General features: G+C 40.3%; 1 protein-coding gene across 1 annotated transcript in view; it reads left to right on the top strand.

Moving 5' to 3' along the window:
- The window catches only part of ADAMTS3 (ADAM metallopeptidase with thrombospondin type 1 motif 3), a 239,981-nt gene that overhangs the window by 19,995 nt on the left and 194,048 nt on the right, over positions 1 to 25,938 (top strand). The window contains exon 3 of the mRNA XM_037063442.1: positions 3,399 to 3,805. Coding sequence (XP_036919337.1) covers positions 3,399 to 3,805 — 407 coding nt within the window. The remainder of the gene's footprint in view (positions 1 to 3,398; positions 3,806 to 25,938) is intronic.

Genomic DNA, 25,938 nt, shown 5'->3' on the forward strand with positions numbered 1-25,938 from the left:
GAACTTGTTCGAGTTTGTATGTTAACTTGCTGTTTTCTGACTCTGGGGTTTATTCTCTAACTATAAGCTGTATTGCTCTGTGGGAGTGTTTAGGCCTGTGAAATGTATAATTTCTGAATGCAGCAAATTAACATTTGATAGTATTTGGTGTTATTATGTGATTGTAGTCTGAGATTAAATGCTTTTGAGAGCTGTGAGCTTTACCCAGCACCCTTTTTGTTTTCTCCCAAAGACTGAGAATTGAAGAGCCTTTTACAGAAATTTTTGAAACTACGCTAGAGGAAACATCGGTTGACTGGCTGTGGGTAGGCAGAGTGTCATCATTTTTGTGATGGTTTTCCTTTGTAAATCAGGTTTCAAATTACAAGTTGATAGTAAGATGTTCCATCTATTCTGAAGTGAATAAGAGCACAGGAGTGTGATCTTCAATTTCAAAATGGTCACAATTGAAATTTTCCTTTGTCAGGCCTGCTAGGCCAGCCCTCTCATTTAAAAACCAGGGACCATAATACCTACCTACTATGACTGTTGTGGGAATTAGAGATGGCACATTCTCGAGCACAAAGCACAGCCCAGTATTTATTCTGCTATGAAATGGCAGGTGACTAGTAGCTCCTTTGCTAGTTTGTTAACTTACCGTCCAGGGATGGTAGCCTGGAAGGCTACTGAGTGCACCTTTTTCCTTGATGACCTTAATTTCCACCTGGAAACTGACTCAGTCAAGCTTTAATTTCAGAAATGTGTCTTCTGTGCACGTTTTAGGAATGATTTACTAATTAGCATTACCCAAGACAAAGCTCTGTAGCCATACACCATGTGTATTATGAAAAGAGGTTCAGAATGTGCTGTCTGGCCGGGAAAGTGGAAGTAACTGTCCCAGTGAATCTGGAACGCACGGCTTACGGGAAGCTCGAGGCCCTGGGTATCCTCTAGGGTGTGGAGGGGCCTCCCTGCATTCTTTTTACATTCTCTCGTCGCCCAGTCACTTAATCCAGGTATCAGTATGTCATCTAGACTTTGGTTGTGTGAATTCCTTTCAGTGAAGAGGGGAAATCCGTGTATTAAAATTAAGCATTGCTTTCTCCTTCCCATGAAATGTGGGAATCCACGCCTTCCCATGAATGGATGGTTAGAGAAAGAGTTATAACTAGGATTATTGGTGCGGCCAGGTGCTCATGGGCCTTGGACAGTAAGGCAGAGTGTGGAGCAGCCTAGACAAAGCGAAGGTTCTTTAGTTACCTGCATTGCCACCCGAACACATATTAAACGAATCGTACTGCCAGGAGACCCCAGAAAGAATACAATCTTCTTTTAGAGTATACCGGGAATGCCAGGTTGAGTGGGAAGTTCTTACCCTCAGGAATTGATTTGGGCTAAGCTTTGTCAGTGCGCATCCCAGATCCCTGTTCATCCTTTACTACCCTCCATCGCTCCACTCCCGGGACACCTGAGTTCATTCCCTAAACTTCCAAGTTATTTCCCCGAACCAGAATCTCCAAAGGTATTCACCAGAGATGGTGGTAGGGAGACCCATCTCTGTGTCTGTGCTTGCAGTACCGCCCAGTGTCGGTCCTGGGTGGAGACACGGAGCTCCTCTGACACAGGGACACTGCTGCTGCTGCTGCGTACCTGCGCTCCTGCGCTGGGGTCAGGCTTCACTGTCTCCGGGATCGGACAGTCCCAGCTCCTTCTCTGACTCGCAAATACTTACAACCCTGTTACTTCCTCTGTGCATTTAATAAAGAGAGACATTTTGTTGCGATCCTTGGGTCATTATAAGTGGCACAGTGATTACAAACGTGTACTCAGGAAATTTCCGAGCTGCAAAATGCCTTTATTTGTCTTCCGGTACTTTCCACATTGTTTAAGGTATTTAAAAAGCAGGAGAATAATGGAAACAGTGATTCTGTAATGATACTTCAAAGTATAGATTGTAGGTTCATTAATGGGTCTCAAACTCCATTGGATGACATACATGCAGTTTTATAAGTGAGCAGTATTTGTGAATCATGTTTTCAGGGTGCTTTAACAACCACAGGACTAGTCTTAGGCTAGAATTATGAAGGAGGGGAACTGTCTAATTCATACTCTCAGATATCTATTTCCATGCTGTCTTTCCTCATCCTGTTGCCCCCTCATTTCTTCAGTATCCGCTGTCTTCTGCCTTCAAGGGTAATGGTTCATTCGGTGTATTATCTTTCCCAAGGACACTTGCATTTTAGCAAACATAATACTCACATTGACCAAATGAGGCGAATGAAGTTCTAACAATGAAATTCAGTTGACCATGTAGGTGGCCACTCTTGTTGTCAGACGGACCCCAAATACACTTTGATATTCAAATGAGTATCTGTCTCCTTTAAGAAACATGGTGCAAAATGACAATGCCACTTGCCCTTGAACACTAGTACCTGGTGTTCAATTTATAGGTTATTATTTCTTCTTTTTTCCCAATCTCCTCACTTTCTGAAAGTATTCTGGGATTTGGGGGACATGACACAATGTAGCAGAAAGCATATGTGAGAACTAGAACAGCATTTGGTCCATGTCTGAACATCACAGGTATCGGACCATGGACACGTACTTTCTGAGTCTCTGTTTCCTCAGCTATAAAGTATGATTGTTAGGGTTGTTACGATGGAGAAAATGTGCATAAACTCCGGTGTATAAATTGTAGGCCATGGGAGATGTAACACAAAGTAGCTATTGTAAGTAGTATAAACTCTAGGATTCTAAAAGGAAAAAGTTTTAAAGATAAGAAAAAATTTCTTCTACATAATAGCAACTCTGTTAAAAGTTTGCAGCAGGTGTCAGTTAAGCAATAAGTAATTAATTGGGAACATGTTTTGATTATAAGCAAGCCAGGTATTGTTCATGGAAACTTTATGTTCTCAAACATGTAAATGAGATATGAATGTTCACATTGTAATAAACTTTTTAAAATAAAAAAAACGTTCTTTTTTAAAAAGATTTTCTTTATTTAATTTTAGGGAGGGAGAGGGAGGGAGAAAGAGAGGGAGAGAAACATCATTGTGTGGTTGCCTCTTGTGCGCCTCCTAGTGGGGACCTGGCCCACAAGCCAGGCATGTGCCCTGACTGGGAATCCAACTAGTGACCCTTTTGTTCATAAGCTAGCACTCAATCCACCGAGTCACTTCAGCCAGTGCTGTAATAGACTTTTTTTTTAAAGGAAAAAGGTTCTTTGAACACAGTTACCTAAGTGCATTTGAGAAGTGATTAGAGTCCTCAAAATGCAGTACTTACAAGATGATTCAGAAACATAGTTATTACACCAGCTGAGGTGCAGTCTTTTTGGGCAGGCACTTTGTCCCTGTGCTGTGTCCTCCTGGGTTCTCTTGTTGCACAGGGGCTCCTACAATTCTCTTTTCACTCCACAGATTCACCAATAAAGAGAAAGAAAGAGTATGAGCTGGTGACTCCAGTCAGCACAAATCAAGAAGGACACTATCTCTCCCATATTCTTTCTGCAAATCACAAAAAGAGATCAGCGAGGGACGTGTCTTCCAACTCTGAGCAATTGTTCTTTAACATCACAGCGTTTGGAAGAGATTTTCATCTGCGACTGAAGCCCAACACCCAGCTCATAGCTCCCGGCGCTGTTGTGGAATGGCATGAAACATCTCCAGTGCCCGGGAATACATCCAGCCCTGTTAATGATCATCAACCAGGAAGTACTTCTGAAAGAATCTGGAAAACAGAGCCTTTGCAGACTAACTGTGCTTACGTCGGTGACATCATGGACATTCCAGGAACCTCTGTTGCCATTAACAACTGTGATGGTCTGGTAAGACTCATTCCCTTTGTGTGTATTTGTTTGCAGGCGTTTGGGAGTGTGGCATGGCTTCAGCATGGCTGGGAAGGTGGAGGTGGAAAGAAGCCTCGTTATTATATTTTAAATTTAGGAAGAAGCAGGAAAAAGCATTTTATTGTCAAAGATGTGTGCTTTGGCTTAATTTTGACATGAAGACAATGTTATTCCAAGAAACAAAAGACAGCTATTTTAATAGGGGTTTTTTTGGCTTATATTTTTACTTGTGTTATACTGTGGAATTTTTTATTTTCTTTTTTCTTTCAAAGTGTTCTGAAAACTTTGTAAAGAAACTTAGATTCCTCCAAAATGATAGTGTTACACTTATGTGGAAACTTTTGATATCTCCTTAAAGTATTTGGAAAGCATTCTTTAGCTTCCCCACAGACTGCTAAAATGGGAACTCAGCAAACCTTTTGTCAGAATTTGTACAAATAGCATTACTTTATGAACCTGAGATAGAGTTGTTTCCGTGTGGTGACTTTGATTCATTTTAACCTTTCCTTTCAAGTAAAATACCCATATGTTGCTCTTCAGTTATGTGGTGAAACCCCATAATAACCGACTCCTAGTTACACACTGTGCAGATGTGAAGTATTTTATTTGCTTGGTATCTCTACGTGTTATTTGAAAAGTGTGTCAATGTTTATGCCTTTTCTATCCACAGTTGACTTCGAGTCTTTGTTTAAAACGAGCAACCATTTTTCCTTCCTGTGGTTGCCAGGCTGCTGTTTCTTGAGAGTTCAGAGCTTTTCCCTTGGTTTTGTCGCTGCTTCTGAGAGTTCTTAGAATATTCCTTACACTTCCGCTTATGATTTTCCTGCCTTGGCCAGTTCACCACCAGTACTGGGAAGATGCTGCTGTTGCCCTCTCTATGCCCCAGACCAAGGAGTTAGGGTACCCTATGCTTTATCAAATGCTCTTGGGTTCCTCGTTTCAGGCTTGATTTTTCACTCTTGCCCCACCCCATGATGTTCTGTAGAATTTTAAAAGCCAGTCCAGAAAACTGAATGGAATGTGTGCGGCAGGTCTGACTCTCCGGGTTGGATTCCATTCGTTTAGGATCCATATCGTATTCAGGGTTGGACCATGTTTTCGGGCTTAAAGACATAAGGGGTCTCTCAGATTCCTCTTATTCTACATAAAGGTTGACTAGACCTGAATTAACTGAGTTATTGAGGTTTAAAGTGCTGACGTAGTACTGCAAAGACAGACGTAGAAATAAGTTATAGAAAAAGTACTGTTTTATAAAACTTTTAAGTAAAATGTATTGATTAGAAAGCTTAGTTCAGCATTATTTTTTAGATTTTAAGCTTAAATAATACCATGTGCTTTTTATCTCCTCAGCTCAGACTTGAAACTTGGGGTATTGGCTTAAAAATCAATTTAAGGGAGGCAAAATGCAAGAAAATTTTATAATGGATTATCACAGTGATTTTGAAGTGGAATTTAGCAATGTTTTACTGTATATGTGAGATTATGTAGATTCAGATGTCTGGGGCATAAAACTTTGTGACAAAAAAGAGAAAAAAAATCACTATAAATTGTGATTAAAATTATTAGGTTTTGTTTAATTTCTCATTTTAAAGATATGATATTCACTGTTGACATCATGTATATGTAGCTGTAGTGTATGTGTATGCATGCATGTGTGTATAGAGTATACTACCAGTGTGCACTACAGGTATTAATTTGTTCCATTTGTTGGTCTGATCAATCAGTTAATTAAAAGTTTCTGTAGGAAGCCAGTTACAGGTCAAGCATTCTTCTGGGCACTGTGAAATGCTAAAAGGAATAGCCACAGTTACCAGGCTTATGGAACTCAAAGATGTTAAATATGCCACAGAATTTAAGTATCAAAATATTTAAAAATACATGTATATGTTTATATGTGTTTGTACATATATGTGGGAATATATATGCACGAGTCATGTTTAACTTAAGCATTGTGGTTAAAGGGAGTATTCTGCAGCGAGATTTTTTGAATGGGACAATTTCAACCCAGAGAAAAGTGGTCCAGGGCTTCTGTTTGATCCAGCCAAGGGGTAGGTCTGGCCTGTAGCAGGCAGTGCTGACTCTGAGGGTGTGCGGAAATGGAAGCCTCTTCCTGAGTTTCCAGCTCGCAGTGGCTGTGGAGGGAAACTGCAGATGACAGCAGGGACAGGAGCAAGGTATTGAGAGCAGGTCATCTACGTGACTTTATGCCCTGTGACTTTGAAATGGACAATACTCTGAGACAGTTAATTTATATTAAGGAGAATGTTTTAATTAAAAAATACAGTGCTACTCAAAGTATGTCCACTGACTCAGGTTTCTGAGATAAATACAGAAAGCAAGACTATATATAGAAACGGATAGCAATTTGATGCTTACTGTATTTGTATTGTTTGTATTGGTTCTAATAACAAAAAAAGTGGATCTGCCTTTTGACCCAGCAATTCCACTTCTGGGAATACATCCGAAGGAGCCCAAAACACTAATTGGAAAAAACATAATCACTCCTATGTTTGTTGCAGTGTTATTTACAGTTGCTAAGACATGGAAGCAGCCCAAGTGTCCATCAGTAGATGAGTGGATAAACAACTATGGGACATTTACACAGTGGAATTCTACTCAGCCACAAAAAAGAAAAAAATTTTACTCTTTGCAACAGTAGGGATGGATGTAGAGAAAGTTATTCTAAGTGAAATAAGCCAGGCAGAGAAAGACACATACCATATGATTTCACTCATATATGGAATCTAATGAACAAACTGAACTAACAGGCAACACGGAGACAGACCGATAGAGGGAGAGCAGATGACAGTTGTGGGGCAGTTAGGGGGTCGGGGGATGGAGCAAAAAGGTGAAAGGACTCATGGACATGGACAACAGTGGGGTGATTGCTGAGGGGAAGAGGGTATAAGGGAACTAAATGGTAATGGAAAAATACAATAAAGATTAAATTAAAAAATGAGGCTGGGGTTTTGTGTCTTGCATTTTTATTTTATTTTTCTAGTAATTAATTTTTACTGTATTATACAATTGGGGAGAAAAGAAACTCTTTCTTTACCATAGATAGTTTGGAAAGCAAGCAGTGACTCTCACCTCTTTACCCCTCTGGACATCAGAGACTTGGCTGAAACAGGTGGAGTCCCCCTGTTCCAGGTGACTGTGGGCAGTGATGACAGACAAGGTGCTTTAAGGTAGATGTTATTGGAGAGGACAGAAAAATTCCTTGAGTCATGTTTCCAGAGCTACAGTCTCGAATGCGATCTAGACATAGGCATGCTTAATGACTAACATATTATTCTTTGGGTTTCTGAAATCATCATCAAACTCTTCTGCACAAAGGAATTGACGATGGTTCCCACCTTATGGGCCCGAGAACATAAGGGCCCATAGCATGTTCCTGTGTAGCATGACCTTTCCCTGTTCTTTGCCAAGATCGCCACTTATGAGTGACTGCTAATTTTTTACCAGTTACAACTTTATTCTTATTCTTATTGGTCCCAATTGTAGGTAAGAATTATAGAGGTACTCAGTCGTAGACTTGTCCCTGCCGTCTGACAGTATCCGACCTAGAACAAAGCTCTGCTTCTCTAGACCCTTCCCCAAATCACCCAACCAAAACCTAAATCCTACTAATAGTTTTTTTTTCCCTTAACACTTTACTACTGAGATGCTGATGGTTCCCTCTGGTGTGCATTCTCCCTCCATGCAACTTGTGTGAAACCCAGCTTGTCACCGGCAGACGTGCCCCCGGTGCTCTTGGTTAGAGGGTGTCCACGCGCTTTACCTCTCTGCTCCTGCGCCCTTGAGGCGCGAGTCCAGTGGTCAGGAGCCATGGTGATGGCAGGCATTCCGCACTGTCCTCAGTGGGAAGACGCTTCTGGATGAGAATCCCAGCTGAAAATAGATTTCTTTATTCCACAGAGCCCTGGCATTTGCTCTCTAATACCATTGAGTCTCCCCTGCCAGTGGCAGCAGCTCACAATCGCATTTTGTGGTCTATAAATTTGCCAAAATAAAGGATTGTTTGGTTAGTGGGCGTTATGTCATGTATTTCATAACATAAGGAAACCGGATTTTTCTAGGCTTGCAAGAACAATATTGCTTTGTTAATTCTCCTGGATTGTTATTAGAGGAAATCGTTGGGGGGTGGAAAAGTTGACTGGTGAATGGCTCTTCTGGGCTATCCAGTTCAGTGACTTCTTCATGGGTTGATCAGGGGAATTTGTCTAGGACAGAAGTTTTTAACATTTTGTTTAAACATCTGGAGTTCTTCCATCCAGCGAAATCACGGTGGGTTATCTAATAACACATAAAATGGATAAACTCAAGAAAGGCCTGAGTAAAACACAGGTGAGAGGTTTCTTCCACCTGGTGTCTCTTCCTCCTGCCTTGTTTCACTCCGGACCTTGTTTCACTGCCTTGTTTTCACTCCTTGTTTCACTACTTATTTTGTAGTTAATCTAAATCCTGGGGCGTGTAACAGGCATCTTCACTGATAGAGTAGGAGTTCTTGGAAGCTTGAGGTTAAAAGTTGGGAACCATGAACAGAACCTTTATTGCTAAAATATACGTTGGGTACATCTGGTTAATACTGGAGGCATTTCATGCCTTTTAGATTTGGGACATGGGCAAATGAAGTCTTTGTGGACTACTGCTAACTTTGAAAGAAAACAGCCTTAAGATTTCCCTGCCTTAAGACTTTTACTTTAGGATTTTTTTCTGTCCCTTCTAAAACATGTTCTTGTCCTGCCCATTTTAGTGAGTCTAGCTGTATATGCACGTTTTAGATAGTCTATTTTTAAAAAGTACTATGAGATAGTGTACCTGGGATTGAGAACATTTGACCAGTGATTGTAAATACAGCTCAATCTGGCAAATGAAGTGTCTGATACTAATAAAAGAAACAACTTTGTAGCTATTTATAATGGATTTAGAAAAGAGGGTTTTCTAGGCCTGATCTGTAGATGTCGACATTTGAACCTCTGCTTTTAGAGAAGAACCTGCTCGCTAACGGCCAGTCCCTTCCCACCTTTTCCTTCCGTGGACCGTGTCTATGGAAAACGTCATGCGTTTTATTGATGGGAAAAGAGGGTGATCTGTGCCTTCATGGTTTTCATGCTGGTTTAGGAGATCTAGAAGTTCTGAAGAACGAAGGAGTGAAACCTTATTTCGGCTCTAGGCACCTATCCCAGGCAACTGTAACAATGTAGGATTAGGAGACATTCAAAGCCCCCATACCCTTACATTTCTGTAAGTAGAAGGGAAAAAGCATCAGGCATCAGCCCCTTTAACATTAAGAATGGGTGAGTGTCCTCTATGTTCATTAGTCTGGGAGAGCCAGTTTGTGACGCATCTCATGGCGTCTTCTGGGAGATCTGGACAAGCTGTGGCCTTATGGGAGCTGACAGTGTTTACCCAGTTACTGGGCCTGCAGGTGCCAGATGCGGGCTCGTGGATGCATCGCCCACCTGCCTTCTTTCTCCAGTAGATAAGCTGCCAGTTTGTGCTTACAGAGGGCAAAGAGAGGAGTTTTGGCCTGGTCCTTGATCATTTTCACATTTCATGTCAAATTTTCATAAGCTATGTCTAGCTTATTCTAAACGTTTTGGCTGCATTTCTCTTGTATGACTTAGTTGGTCTTATACAAAAATAAAAAATAAAAAAAAAGCCAAAGACGTGAGCTTGGAATAATGTAGGAAGTGGGGGGAAAAGTCAAGTGTTTTCAAATTTTGGAAATATTTTTTTACTGCTTATTTCGTAGTTAATCTAAATCATTGTTTGTTTATGAGTACCACCTATTCAGCGCGTATTATTTGATTTACATCAATTTGATTATGATTTGTGTCCCATTATCTCCTCTAACTTTGGTATAGTAAATTTTTAAATGAAGTTTAAAGATGAGTTAAAAATTGGGAAAAATGTAAATATGTATTGCAAGTCTTTGTTGGGGCAGACATGGAAAGCAGAATAAAAGGGGAAGGCAAGTACTTTTCTTTCCATCATTGGCCTGGGAAGTAATGCTTCCTATTCTTCTCAGTGCCATGACAGCCATGGTTTTATTATAACGGTAATAGTTATTTTTAAAGATACTCAAGAAATGCCGTAGGAGCTGTGAAAATAGTGCTGAGCATATCTTAAGTAACAAAAGTACAGTGCGTTATTAATAGGCTGCCCTTGTGCATAATCATGCTTCAAGGTCACAGAGTTCTTTAAACATTTTTTTCTTTATTTTTCATTGTTTATGCTATTACAGTTTTCCCCACTTTTCCCTCTTTGCTCATCTCTATCGAGCCTCCACTCCTGCTAACTAAACTCAGCTTCAAAGTGCGCAACTGCAAAAAAACTGTTATTCATTCGATTTAACACTCTTTGCTTCTAGGGATACTGATCAAATGAATACAGCATTTTGAAGCACTAGGGTATGTAAAGGGCTATATTGATTGCTGTAGTAAATAGTGAAGGGAGTTGGGTGTAACCTTTGTCTTCCAACGGTGCTGGAAATAAGATATGCAAAAGTAGAACCAAAGTGCAAGGCAGAATGTTTTAAATGCTTGCAAGACTAGAACAGACTAACTGTGAAAGCTAGGTTATGAAAAGATTCTTTCTGCCTGGAAGGATGGCAGAAGTCTTCCTAGAGGAAGCAATATTTTGGGATAGCAGATTATTGAAAATACAGATATTTTTTTATTAAAGTAATCACTGATGATGGCAGGGAATGGAATAGGATGGAGAGGAGGAGGAGCCTGGGGGGAAGGAGGGGAGTTGTGTGGCAGGCCACGTGTGATGGCCACCAGAATGGGAGAAAATGGGGTGAGGTTGGTTTCATGACCATTGTCACATATATAATGAGTGCTCCGGAGAGCCAAAGAAGTCTTGGGTAATAGTTAACAAAATACAGGGCCAAATATCCTACAAGAAGGAGCAAGAGAAAGAAATGGAGGGCAAGTGTGTGGCTGATACTGACAGGCTTGCGTGGGCATTCGGGAGGAGAGGGGGAGGAGGATTCCTGGTTTTAGTTATGTTGCTTTATTTATTTTTTTTTTCAAAGAAAAGTTGCTCTTAAGTCATGAGGACTTTCTCTTTGGAGTTTAGACAGATTTATTTTCTGTAACTTTTTTCTCACTTCTGTCTCCCAAATTTTATCTAAGATGATTATGAAATTTGATTTTTTTAAAATGTGACTTTTTCTTTTAGTACCTAGGTCCTTCAGCGTCTCACATTTGATCAGTTAAGTGGCCCATTTAGAAAGCCTCTTTCTATGGCTATAATATCTTCCATTTAAAATGTTTTTCTCACTTTCTTACTACATGTGCTGTATGTTCATATCCCTTACTTCTTTACAGTCTCCAAGAAGCACTGGTTTTTATTAAGTATATTTTATTGATGATGCTATTACAGCTGTCCCAATTTTCCCCCTTGATGCCCTCTGCCCAGTACCCCCATTCCCTCCAGCAGCCCCTCCCCCCTTAGTTCATGTCCATGGGTCGTATGTATGGATTCTTTGGCTTCTCCATTTTCTATATTATTCTTAACCTCCCTCTCTCTATTTTATACCTACAAATTATGCTTCTTATTCCCTGTACCTTTTCCCTCCTCCTTCCTCTTCCCCCTCCCTGCTGATAACCCTCCATGTAACCTCCATATCTATGATTCCCTTCCTGTTCTAGTTGTTTGCTTATTTATTTATTATTTATTTATTTATTTATTTACATTCTGTTGTTGATAGCTGTGAGTTGTCACTTTACTGTTCGTAGTTTTGGTCTTCTTTTTCTTAGATAAGTCCCTTTGACATTCCATATGATAAGGGCTTTGTGGTGATGAACTCCTTTAGCTTTACCTTGTTTGGGAAGCACTTTATCTGCCCTTCCATTCTAAATGATAGCTTTTTTGGACAGAGTCATTTTGGATGTAGGTCCTTGCCTTTCATCTCTTTAAGTACTTCTCCCCAGTTCCTTCTTGCCCGCAAGGTTTCTTTTGAGAAATCAGCTGATAGTCTTGTGGGAACTCTTCTGTAGGTAACTCTTTTTTTTTTCTCTTGCCACTTTTAAGATTCTCTATCTTTAACCTTTGGCATTTAAATTATGATGTCTCTTGGTGTGATCCTGTTTGGGCCCAACTTATTTGAAATTCTCTGAGTTTTTTGGATTTTATGTCTGTTTCCTTCACCAAATTAGGAAAGTTTTCTTTCATTACTTTTTCAAATAAGTTTTCAATTTCTTGATCTTTCTCTTCTCTTTCTGTCACCCTTATAATTCAGATGTTTGAACATTTTAAAGTTCTCCCAGAGATTCCTAAGCTTCTCTTCATTTTTTTGAATTCTTTTTTCTTCTTTTTATTCTGGTCGAATGTTTATTTGTTCCTTTTGTTCCAAAGCATTGATTTGAGTCTCAGCTTCCTTTTCTTCACTGTTGATTCCCTGCATATTGTTCTTTATTTCACTTTGTATAGCATGTACTTCTCCCATTATTTTGTCGCTATACTCAGTCATTTCTCTGAGCATCCTAATCACCAGTATTTTGAGTTCTGCCTCTGATAGGATGGCTATCTCTGTGTCGCTAATTCTTCTACTGGAGTTTTGATCAGTTCTTTCATTTGGACCATATTTCTTTATCTCCTCAGTTTGGCAGCCTCCCATTGCTTCTGTGTCTTAGCTTTGACTCCCCATGTCATTAAATTGTAAGGAGCGGAGCCTTCTGTATTTGCCAGGGTGGGACAACCTGCTGCACCTCTGCTTGGTGCTGTATGTGGGGGAGGGGTCAGAGAGGGAACAGCGCCCCTGGCTTGGCTCTCGCCCTATTTCCATTCACTTCCCCATTTCCTGTAAGCAACTGGTGTCCTTCTGGCTGGTGCCCTCAGGCATATTCTCAGAGTTAGGTGAGTTTGCTTGTGTCCTAGGATCATGCAGGCCCTTTTAACTCACTCTCTTGAGAGAACAGCAGTTTCTTCTGCTGTCCCAGCCCCAACTAGTGTTCACAGCCAGAGGTTATGAGACTTTATTTCCCCAGCACTGGAAACGGCTGTGTGGTCTGGCTTGCGTCTGGGGTCGTTACTCCCCAGTTGTCCCTCACAGTTTTTATCCAGGGCCACATGCGAAGGTGGGCCTGCTTGTTTTGCTGTTCATCATTGCTGCTGCCTCACTGCTGCCTCACTGCTGCCACCTCGCTGCGGCTTCACCTCACCATACCATGTTCTCTCCGCCCCTCCTACCTGTCTGGATGAATGTTTCTTCAAATGCTTGGTTGTCAGACTTCCAGATAGTTCAATTTCCTGGGAGTTCTGGTTGTTTTTTGTTTTTAGATTGGTTGTTATCCTGTGTATGGTTGTGTGAGGAGGCAAAGTGAGTCTACCTACATTTCCATCTTGGCTGGAACTCCTCCAAGATGTACTCTGAATGTCATGTTAGTTAGTTTTGTTTACAGGGACATGCTATGTAGAAAGTAAAAAGTAGAGCATAAACAGTAAGTTGATCAATTTCACTCTCAAACAGTTGATTCTGATATGAGTTGATTTTGATATTAAACCCCATTTTATTTTGTCATCTGTAGTATGTATACTGTGCATAGCTATATGTATGTATATATATGCAAATATATATTCGTATATAGACATGCATTTATACATACACACATGTATACACATAAAGACACAAATATATGGAAAGCCATAGAAAAGATAGAGAATATGAATGTTTACTTTAATACTGTGATTCAAGGACCAGTGACAGAGTTTGCTACCAGGTTATACAATTGGCAGAGGTGAACTGGCAAGTGGACCTATTGACAACTGTGCACGTGGCGGTCCTGTTGCTCCAAGCTACCTAAATGTGCCTCTCCCCATGTGATGTGGGTCGTTGACACGGCCATGGAGGCCATGACACAAATTAACTTGTATGTTTTTAATACTGTTAGATATATAGAGAGATTAATCAGAAATATAATTGAAAAGGGAGATTTTAATTTACTATTGTCAGTCTATAACAGTGAAATTGCAAAAAATTGGGGATAACAAAATCAATTGTACTGTTTCTTAAAGAAGTTAGCCTTTGAACTCTCTGCTTCTAAAACAAGAAATTTAATTCACGTGAAATTTTATAGTTATAGTTGTTTCTGAAAACCTTTCCCCCATTCTCCCCTCTGACCTCCCCTCTGGTTACTGTCAGATCAAATGGACAAAACCAAGGTGGGGGGTGGAAGCAAGGGAGGAGGTAGGTTTGGTTGGGTGGCGGGGGGTGATGGGGGTAAATGTAGACAACTGTAACTGAACAGCAAAAAAATAATTTTAAAAATATGATTAATTTAACAAAAAACAAACAAATAGAAAAAAATTTTAAACACTTTGTAGTTTTTCAAATATTTTCAAATACCAAAGCAGTTTATTAATTTTTGAGCAATATTAAACTACATTAAATGTATCAGGAGATTATCATTAGACTTATTGTGATTTGTAAGTCCTTTGATGAACTCATTCAATTCTTCAATAATTATAATAAATGTCTGAAAATTCTACTTTATTGATTTTAAAAACTGGGATACATAATGGTACTGACACCTACTTCCAGAGTTAGTAATATTTTTGAAAAGGATATTATGTACCCTGACAGGTTTTGCCTACTTTTCTAAAATATTTAGAAGATAACGAATTTGGAGTTTTGTAGTAAGAACAATCAGTAAACACCAGTGAAGCGGAATAGTGGCCTAACTGTTGAGATACGATATTTTGAAAGATTTCAGTTTGGAAAAATGTAAGTACAATTGTTGATAGAAGTCAAAATTTTTATAAAATAGTTGAGGGAAATGGTTCATGTAGGGAGCGGGCATGGTGTTGGTTTAGAATCAGATAAACCTGGACTCCAATTCCAGTTTTACCACCTACCAGTCTTGTGCCCTACAACTTACTTGACCTTATGGACATCTCTTTCCTTCAGTAAAGTGGGGAAAGTGTAATGCTTCTCAGACCAAGGCCTTCTCAAGAATGTTAGTGCATCTTTACACAGCCTGGCTCCTGGGACATCTGTGATCGTTACTGTAGTCCTTTCTTTTTTTTCTGTCTATAATTGTTAGTCCTTAAGATTTTGTGATTAATAATAGTCATGATGATTAGCATTGCAAAGTAAGAAACACTGCAGTTATTCACTCCAGCCCGTGACCTAACTTGTGGAAAACCGTCTTCTCTGAAGTGAGTACCTTGGTGAAACTCCTGTAGTTTCGGATCGCCTTTGGCACCTGGTACAGACCTCTGCCATCACCGTCTTCTCCGCGGGTGCCCAGGCCCCTGCTCTGACGACTCCTAAGCACGGGGAATGCACTTCTTTCCGTCTTGTTTATATACAGCTCTGCCCCAGGGAAAGTTCTTCCTTAGGTTCTGCTTAGAAATATGAAGTGAAAATATCCTGTTCCACTTATCAGAGTCTTTAGAGTTGACAAAGATATGGTGACAATGGTTGCCTTCTTACAGTCGTAAGGGGTTTTACACAATGAACAGTCATTCGGTGCACCACACAGCAAAGAACTTCATTTTTAGGAAACGTTTTTCTTTATTAGTATGATAAATGCCAAATCCTGGCTATAATGGAATTAACCAGACATAAGTCATGGTTTTAACGTTCCCCTCAGGCTTTTGATTTGATCAAATATTTTAAATAAGGAATCTTAGAGTGGGACATTTTGGGGATAGTGAAAAAGAATTCTATGACATTAGATTGTATACACTTTTCAGAGTCTCTCCACCCTTGGTCATTTCATATCTCTGTCATTAGGTGATTGTGGTTAATGTGCTATCTTATATCCATTTTCCCCAATCTGGAGTCTTTTGTGGGGAAAAAAATACAGCAAGGAGTATGCATTTTCTTCAAATCTGGAGGCAGTTCAGGGGGATGGAGATAAGTGTGGAATGGTGGGTCCTTGGCTCCGACCACCAGAAAATGCATTTTTGACATTAAATGGCATTATCAAAATGATCATGGCAATTTTTTTGATTATGTGATAGGATTTTTCAACTCCAATTTAACATGTATGAGATTTGGAAAGGTCTCCTTTGATTGGCCGATGCTCTGAAGTGGGAGTTCTTTACAGACTGAGAGGACTGTACAGTTAGAAGCTGGGGTGTCATATGAGCGTAGGGGGACCCAGTCTGAGCATGTGAAGCCCAAGAGAAAGCAAAGACCAGCACTTAGTGAGAGATTCTGCAAATGTTAGCAACCAAACACAGTGGGAAACGTTTTACTTAGCATTATCTGTGAAACACTATGCTTTTAACAGTGATTCGAATCTTGGGGCAATACTTCCTTTGGGCTTGCAGGATATTTGATCTTGCTTAGAGTGTGCCAGTATTTCATGCTTTCCTGCCTGGCTTCATATAGTCCTTTATTTTGCATACCTGGCTCTGAGGATGGTATTAACTGGCTGCCAGGACAAGAAGCAGACCAAGCATAGTGATGTGGTTCAGATAAAAGTAAGTCACTGTGAGATACCTGTTTCTGTTTGGTCAGCTGCATGCCACCATCACCTTGGGCTTCAACTGTGGTACCAGATTTAGACTTCGCATAATGATGAGGGAAGACTCTGAGTCATATTGGTCCTAGACCCTAACCATTGATCTGTGGTTTTCACAGTGGGGCCTCTTTTTATATACCACACTTGGAAATATTTTAAAGGTACACTAATCTATGAGGATATTTTTACATTTCAGCTATATTTATAGAACTACTTTCTTACTATTTCCCATACTTAAAAATTAGGGGTTGGAATTAGATCAGTGATTTGTATTGTTCTACCTGTTGGACTTTATGTCATGAAATATTTTGTAAGCCAGAAAAATATTTCTTAAGTCACAAATCATTTTATGTAGCTATTAATAATAAAAAAAACTATAAAATTGCTGGCCAGAGTTCCCAATTTATAGAAATTACTCTCCCTCTTCACTGAAGCATATCTTTTCCAATAAAAAGACTAAATTAAGCCCTGTCTGGTGTATCTTAGTAGGTTGAGCGCAGTCCTGCAAACAAGAGTATCGCAGTTCGATACCCAGTCAGGGCACATGCCTGGATTGCAGGCCAGTTCCCAGCAGTGGACGCATGAGAGGCAACATACATTGATACTGAAATATAATACATTGAAATGTCAATATCATTGATATTTCTCTCCCTCTCTCATTCCCTTCCCCTCTAAAGATAAATAAATAAAAAATCTTATTTAAAAGAAGACTAAATTATTCATAGACACACCAAATTGTTGAGCCTTATGACCCAGAAATAGTCATTCCAGGTCCTCATTACTGCCTCCCCCGGTTCCTATGGCTCAGGGATGTACAATCGGAGAACACTGTTAACTATAAGCTTTCAGAGATTCTAGGACTGATGTTCTATGACTCTCTAACTAAGTGTGTGTTCTGTTTGTCTTGATGGCTGATGCATTTCTGCCCAAGGGAGAAATCAAAACATCACATGTACCATTATTCATTAATCACAGTCTCAAGTGGAAATGTCATGTGTGAATGTTACTTTTCCAAACTTTGAGACCTGGTCACGTTCTAATAATGTTTTTTCTATATTTAAAATTTATTTTAAATCCACTAACTATAAATGTGTATTCGTGAAGGCTCCAAAGACCCTAAATGCAATAAAAGTTTTCGGAGACATTTCAGCCTGAATCCTAATGAAATGTGAAAATAACACACACACAAACACACACACACACACACACACACACACTGCATAGTGAGCTTTTGGTCAGTGATGGACCTCACAGAAATTGGTGGTCCCTTAAGATTATAATGGAGCTATAAAATTCCTGTCACCTAGCAATGCTGTAGTCACAATAACACAGTAGCATGACATATGACTCACATGTTTGTGGTGATGCTGGTGTAAACAAACCTACTGCGCTGCCAGTTATATAAAAGTATAGCCCTTACAATTATGTATAGTACAAAGTACTTGATAATAACTATGCTACTTGTTTATGTATTTACTATGCTATACTTTTTATTATTATTTTAGAGAGTACTCTTTCTACTTACAAAAATCATTTGCTAAAAAACAGTATGGCCTGTTAGGACAGCAGCAGCGTCACACATCTCATGTTTACTGAGACCCTGGATTGTGTCCTTTTCTCTTGTGCTCGATTGAATACCATGGTGTTTTGTACAGCAACGCACTCTCTAGGGGTGTATATATCTAGCATATGGTATCATATGGTAGGTACACCATGTAGCCCATATGTTGAGCTGTACCATCTAGGTGTGTGTCAGTACACTCCGTGATGTTCGCACAATGGTGATTTGCCTGACTACGCGTTTCTCAGAACGTATCTCTGTTGTTAAGCAGCACATGAAAAAACGTGTATATAACTATATATACAGACATATAGAGAGATACATTCATACTATATGCATATATACATATACATACAGGGAGAGGAAATATATGTATATTTTAATAAAATACTGAGAGCAGAAGAGACTGTCCCTTGGAGTTGCTGTAAGGGACGTGCCAAGTCGCCTCACCATAAGAAAGCAGTGCCAGCTGCACTGGTGGGACCTCTTCCCCAGCAGAGTTCCTCAGATGTTGCATTTGAGGAATATGCAACTGAAATTGAGCATGATCGTTCTCCCGAAGGGGCTGCTAACCTTAGCGGGCGTCAGGATTTCCTGGAGGGCCTATTAGAACATAGATTGCTAGAGTTTCTGATACGGTTTGTGGGGTGGGCCTGAAAATGTAGGTATCTAACAAGTTCTCAATCCGTGCCAGACTGCATAACTCTACTGCCCGTTTCCTGTTTGTGTGCAGTGATGCTGAATACTGGTTTTCCCAGCTGACCAGCTTTCTCTGGTAAGAAATTTCAGGGGTTTTTGTTTTCCGTGTGGAATACTGCCTTGGCCCTTACCCACTGCCTCATCTTAATCCCAGCCAGTTTGACTCAGCACCTGTCAGCCCCAGATTGGATTAACTGCACAGCTACAACTTCCTTTCTTGGTTCCCTTGCCTGGAGTCTTCATGTTCCTTGGAAGCTCCCAGGGAGTGCCATCTCCCCAGGCCAAGTTCTGGCAGAATACAGAAACTGTGTGAACTCAGACATGGCACATAATCTGTCTGATCCTCAGATTCCTCTTTTCATTCATGTAAAGATTTCCTGGTGGTAGGTGGAACTTTGAAGTGGATAGGTGCGCTAAGTTATTTGGTAGCCATTAGTCACTTAGGCATGCTCTCAAGTTTTTAAAATTGCTGAACTTTCAAGAACTGGTTTGGGGCTGTGCCATGGACAACACAGGGGTCCTGACATCTTCAGTTGTCCCGTGCTTTAGCAGTCTGGGACCGTCATGCTCCTTGGGCTCCCACTAGTCAACGCCATAGTCTCTCCACGCACCAGCTCTGTGCATTACCCACCCTCTTCTGTATCTATAGTCTCAACCTAGATGATCTCATCCAATGTTATTGCTTCAAATAGCATCTACACAGTGATGATTCTCTGTGTCTGGCTCTGACTACTCCTCCCAGCTCCAGACTTCTATGTGTATCCTGCTGCCTTCTCAGCTTTTCCCTTTAGATGTCTAATAATCATCTCAAATTTAACTGGGGTAAAAAGTAACCCTTCATAGTCACCCCTGCACAGTTGCTTCCAGAAAGAAGTTTGGGCACTGTTCCTTAGGCCAAAACCTAGGCCTGTGCTAGATTTCTCTTTTTTTCCTTCATCTCTTCCATAAAATCCATGAATAAGTCTTGAGGTTTTTCTATAAAATATGTTCTGATCTACTTATTAAATCTTCAAAGCTACTACTTTGGTCCAAACCCTCATTTCTTTCCTGGAAACTACAGCGACCTCCTTTTTTTTTTTTTTTTTTTGGTCCATTTTGCCTCTCTTCATCCTTCACATAGAAGCTGCACTTTCTAAATTTGATGAGCTTTTCTCTATTTAAAAGCCTCCAGTCACTTTCCTTTGCAATGTTGCCATGACTTTTAAGCTCCTACTGACTTTTAAGTCAGTAGTTCCAATAATCATTGTGTATCATAATCACCTACAGAGCTTTTAAAATACATAGCTGCCTGCACCCCAACCCTAGAGTTACAGACTCATTTGGTCTGGGGTAAGGCTCCGCATACGTGGGTTACATGCTGTTCCAGGTGATTCTAATATGCAGCCGGAATCGAGAATCATTGCTGCCTCCAGGAGGCCTCTAACCTTGGAGATATGAGACTCCCAGAGAGGGTTTGTTAAACAGGTTTCTGGACAGCGCCCTGGGGTTCTGACTCAGTGGGTCTGCAGAGGGGCCTGCAGGTTTGTATTTCTAAAGTGTTCTCGGGTGACGCTGCATTTTGAGAACCACTGTTCATCAAGATCTGGTCTTAGCACCCTTCTCTGAGAGCATCCCTTTGTCCACTATATTCAGCCAGTTTGCTCTTCATTTTGTCTTTATGATAATTCAAGTTTCTCCTGTCTCTGGACTTTTGAAAATGCTGTTTTTTAAGACTTCTGAGAATGTTCTTTTCTAGATATTTAAATAGACGTACCTACTCATCATTTGGGTGTTGACTGAAATTCCATTTTCTCAATAAGGACTTTCCAGGTTATTCTAGCTTAAACAGAAACTCTAGTTACTCTACACTATGTCAGTGTTTTAAATCTTATTGGTGGCCATTATTGGCATTTTAAATTTATTGAATTTATTTTTTACACGTATTGATGGGGGAGGCATGGAGGACTTTACTGAGGACAAGAATGCTTTCCCCTGGGTTTCTGACAGTGCTTAGCATAAGGTGTGTCCTCAACAGATTAATACTGACACACTGAGTGGTATGAATATTGGAATGAGGATTGATTACCACTTTTTAAAGATGAATTATAGACCTTTCTTTGATATTTCTTGTCTTCCCTTAAGTTTCACATGTGGAGGGAGTGCTTTGAACTTACAAGTTTAAGTTTCCTAAGATTTCATCTAAGTCAACTCCATCAACTTGAATAGTGTTTCAGTGCTGTGGTTTTATAACTAAGTTTTTTTTTCCTCTCACTTTTCCATCTCCTCTTCTTTCACATATGAGTAAATGGGCAATGTCATCTTGACCCAAATCCATACTTGAGTTCAATACCATAGTAGATATGTAGGGTGTCTCTTAAATTAATTTATCCTATTAGGCAACAAAAGCAGATACAAATCAGCATGACTTTCTGTTGCTTGAAAAATTTTAAAAGACATTATACAGTAGTGTACTTCAGATTAATTCCTTGGAAGAAAAGAAAAATATTCTTATGTATTGACTTTCCAGTCAGGGCTGTTACTATAGCAACATGTAATTCCTTCTCAGCCCTGATCACATAAATTTTTGTTTAAAGACTTTTATCCCGTGTTAAACTGGAAATTCCATGAGAACTGGAACAGTGTCTGTAATGCTTACTCTTGTATCCACAAAGCCAGTGCCTGATGTACGGTAGGTGCACAATCAATATCTGGTGAGTTACTGAAGGAATGAAGTCACATACATTCCGTGGGTAGTCTTCTCGCTATCAGCTTCTAGGTTTCGTGAACTTTAATTGAACAATTCCTTCTTCTGTGCAAAATCCCTCTTCTTCCTTCACCTTTGGTACCCAGAACTCTGTCTTACAGCCTTTCATTTCTTTCTGTGGTTTCTCCTTGATGCAATGTTAAAAAGTTTCTCAAGCCAAGTACAGAAAGCCACACCTCTTTAGTTTCTTAGATTGTTTAACTTCTTTAGACAAGTATTGGTCTTTCCAACTTTGTGTTCCTTGGTAACTCCCAGGATTCCTTATATTTCCTGTGAGTCAATTCTTTTCCTTTCTGCTCCTTAGGAGGGAATAAATGGATTGATTGACATCTGGAGAGAATTTGGCTGAGTCCTGCAGTCATTCAATAAGTATTTATTGAGAATCTACTGTAATGCTCCTTTTAGTGCTGGGGATGCAACACAAAAGCAGACATAGAATTTGCCCCTGTGAAGTTTAGATAGAATGGGAAATACAGACATTTCTTTTAAAAAGTCATTCAGCCCTGACAGGTGATTGGAGCATAGTCCCATGCTCCAGAAGTTTGCATAGTCAATTCTAGTCAGGGCACATGCCTGGGTTGCAGGTCAGCCCAGGTCAGGAATGTACTGGAGGCAACCATTTGATGTTTCTCTCTTTTTTTTTCTCTCTCCCCTCCTTATCTCTCCAAAAAGCAATGGAAAAGATATCCTCAGGTGAGGATAAAAAAAAGTATGTGAATAAGGGTAAACTGGCATACCTTCTATACAGGGGGGGGACATTGTTTTATGAAATTGGTAACCAAGTCATCTGACCTAAGCTAAGAGTCAGGGAGGGTTCCCTGAGAACACAGTGTTTGACGTGGCTTTTTAAGGATGAATAGGAGTTCCCTAGGTACGGTTTTTGTTGAGCACATTTTATGGTTTAAGAGGACAAGGAGAACACAGGGTCAGACTAACAGTGTTGGCTGGGATATCATTTGATGCTCGGAAGAAAATGAGAGTCACTGTGGTCCTCCTGAGTGACCATAGATGTTTCATCATAATACTAATACTAGTTAAAATTTATGAGCTCTGTGATGTGTGAAGCACAGGTCTGTCTTTTAAGGGAATTAACTTAATTTTGACAACAGTTCTCATTTATGGATTAGGAATCCAGAGGAGGGAATGTCCTGCCCTGTGTCTCACACAAGACTCAATACCTGCTTTCAGAATCTGTCTTTTTGACTGTTTGGATATTCCTAATATTTCAGGTAGCTCATGCAGCTTGAATTCAAGCATAGACACATGTATGGATCTCTATTTACATATGCATTCCCTGTCTATATACATACATGTACAAAGGTGTATGTACCATAATTTTTGGACTATAAGACTCACCTTTCCCCCTACATTTGGGAGGAAAGGGGGTGCATCTTGTAGTCCGAATGTAGCTTACCTGGCTTGCTGTGGTGGTGGGGGGTGGTGATGGAGTGGGGTCACAGGAGGCAGGAGCCGGGTCACCACTGCGGGAAGCTGGCAGCTGCCTGAATGGGGCAATGTGTTTTATAGTCCAAAAATATGGTATGTATGTTTATATGAAATAGTCCATGTGAGTTTTTAGGTGTGTGTATATACATGTTTACACATGTATTAGTATATTTTGAGGCTGAAAATCAAATCTAATGATTTGAAGCCAAGCAATATAACTATGAAAAATTTGCTGGATGGGATAGATAGGTGAATACTAGTAATTAATAAACAGAACTGAGCTGTTTTCTCTCAGATTCGGGTGCGTGAATCTCATTAGGTGAGTGAATCTCATTAGGACAAGTGAAAATCTTCAGTCTGGCTTTATCCTCTGTCACTAAAGCAGCTCATCTCCACGCACAGTAGCTGCTTATGGCTTTAAATAGCACAGCCTAGACTCTCTCTGCCAGTGTTTGTCAAGCCAGCCAGGGTTACCGTGGGGCCATGGTTGTTCAGATGATGCCGATGTGCTGAGTGAGGCCAGGGAAGAGGGGAGCAAATTGGCCAGTGACCTGGGCACCATTGCAGGGAAGAGATGGGGCAGGGCAGCAACTCCCTGCTTGGGCGAAGTTCTAGGAAACTGGTACTGGCTAATTCCAGCCCCTTAAATTCTTCTGTGATACCTCACGGGCCCCTCCCACACTGCCCTCAGGGTACTCTCAGAGAAGGATTTGATGTGCTATGCACACCTAGGTAGGGGTGATTTAAGGGGGATCAGCCTATCCCACTTTAGCTGATCATCAGTTTTGCCTGGAATTTCCACAATTAAAAGTGCAGAGACTGTAATTCACTAGTTTTGAGTTTTTAGCTTAGGTCCAGTCACATTAGCAATTGAGCAGACTTGCTCCTTGAAGGACACTGAGGGATGGGAGAAAGGAGAGTTCTCCACTGAGAACTCTGAGCTCCACTGAGGTGGACCGTGCACATGAAGCCCACGTCTGGACAGGCATGGAGAATCAGGCAGTGCCTGGGAAGGCAGACCATCAGGGAGGAGAAGAAGCCTGCATATTTCTTGTTTATCACAGTTTTACTTAATGCTGATCTTGACTTTGCCCATTTCTCTTTCTTTGGAGGGTGAGGGCAAGGGCAAGAGAAAATGAGCACATTTATTCTTGTAAGTTCCTTTATGTGTCATTCCTATCAAGGCAATGAACTCTTCCTACCACGTAGAATGGTAACTAGCTTCTGGTCTGAGCTATCTGAGCTGCCGCAGTGATGGCTTTATTTTTTAACTTCAGGTGCCCCTTTCAGAATTGGTGGAATTTCAGGAGAAGTTTGAGGACAGGATTTTTTTCTAGGTTATATCAGGTGGTGAAGCACTTCTTAGTGGGCAGAATATCTGGTCACTGTCTTCTTCTGGGTCCCTTAGTGAGCCATGTGGTTATGGAGGGCTTGTCTAGTGTGGAATATTCCTTTTCAGTGAAGTGGGATCTCTCTAAGGAGAAGCATCCACTCTGACTAAATAGGAGTGGGGTCCTATGGCTCTGTTTTGACTCTCAATATTATGGAGCAGATGCTGTGAGCATACCTAGCAGGGAAATGTGAAGGTCTCCGTGTCCTCCCAGGGTATTAGTCAGAGGTACAGGGTCGGTTGTACAATCATTCCCGTTGTTTTATGGATGAGGAAACTAATGCCCAGAGAAGTTGAGTGATAAAATCCACATCACACATTTTTGATTATCAGAAAAAGATCTGAAACACAAGATTCACAGCCCTGTGTCCAATGTTTTTTTTTAAATATATAGCACCTGGTTCTGAATCCATAAGACTTCTGAGAGGTCTTAGGGCAGCTTTCTACTCTGTCCAGTTCATTTTTCCCCTTCTCCTCAGCTTACTCAAGTGCTTGGTTTGGCAATATAAAACTATAATCTATTTCAGTATTTTATTTGAGCTGGATGCCCTCTGCCTACTTCTCATGAAGCATAAGTTCTCATAAGCCAGTTAAGTCCTTCAGAAAATATATATCAGACTAACACATGCATTTTCTTTAATAACAATGAAGAGACATGCTGGTTAAGAGCACATGCTCTGGAGGTAGCAGTAGGAATCCTAGGTTCATCACATACTAGGTATAAAACCACTTTAAGTCACATTTTTATGACTAAAATGGTGATAATACAATTTTTTTAAAAGATTTTATTTATTTATTTTTAAAGGAGTAGTGAGGGAGAAAGAAAGGGAGAGAAAGATCAATGTGTGGTTGCCTCTTGTATGCCCTCCACTGGAGGTGTGGCTTACAACGCAGGCATGTGCCCCAACTGGGAATGGAACCAGCAACCCTTAGCTTGTGTGCAGGCCGGCACTCAATCCACTGAGCCACACCAGCCAGGGCTAAAATGATGATAATAAATGATAATTTAGTAATAAAAAACCTGTTTCATAAGTTATTGTGATGAATAAATAATCCATGTAAGCACTCACTCAGTACAGGTCCTGGGACATCATAAATATTCAATAGAGATAATTATTCTTTTTAGATATGCTCAGTTTTTTAGTTTATCACTCATACAGCATTGTGATTACCTCGACTTTAAAAATCATAGAACATTGTCAGCATGCACTTGATCTTGTTTCCACACACAGTACAGCAGGTCTCTGACAAGTCCAAGTCCAAGTACCTGCATGCCTTTCTGCCCTCACTCTCCCTGCCCTCCTCCCTTCCCTTCCTTCTCCATCCTGAAAGGACTTGAGGAAATCTCATGTTGGGACAGTGACAGCTAGGTCCTTTAAGGAAAGATCAGAATGAAGGCCGTGTGAAGGAAGCTAAAAGCAATATTTGCAAACATAAGAACTGAACAAGATGAAACACTTGGAAAATAACGGTTGCTCTAAAGATATGGGCAGTTAAAGCTTACAGTGAAATACATTAGGTTATACATTGTAGTTCCTAGACAGTGGAAAACAAGATACCTCAAATCTTCAAAGGCAAGTTATTTTTTTCTCAATAGGGCTAGTTTGACAATTTTAGATTCTCCTTATATACTTGATAGACAACTCACTCTTGACATTTATAGATCACATTTTTATACACTTTTTGTCTTTTAGTATGACCTCATTATAATCTGGTTGTTTGTTAAAAGAGATTATTGTTCAGATTATGCATGGAAGTAATTCAATGTCAAAATGAGTCATTTTT

The sequence above is a fragment of the Sturnira hondurensis genome, unplaced genomic scaffold, assembly GCF_014824575.4.
Source record: "Sturnira hondurensis isolate 20B ecotype Veracruz unplaced genomic scaffold, ASM1482457v3 Scaffold0014584, whole genome shotgun sequence".
NCBI classification, from domain to species: domain Eukaryota; kingdom Metazoa; phylum Chordata; class Mammalia; order Chiroptera; family Phyllostomidae; genus Sturnira; species Sturnira hondurensis.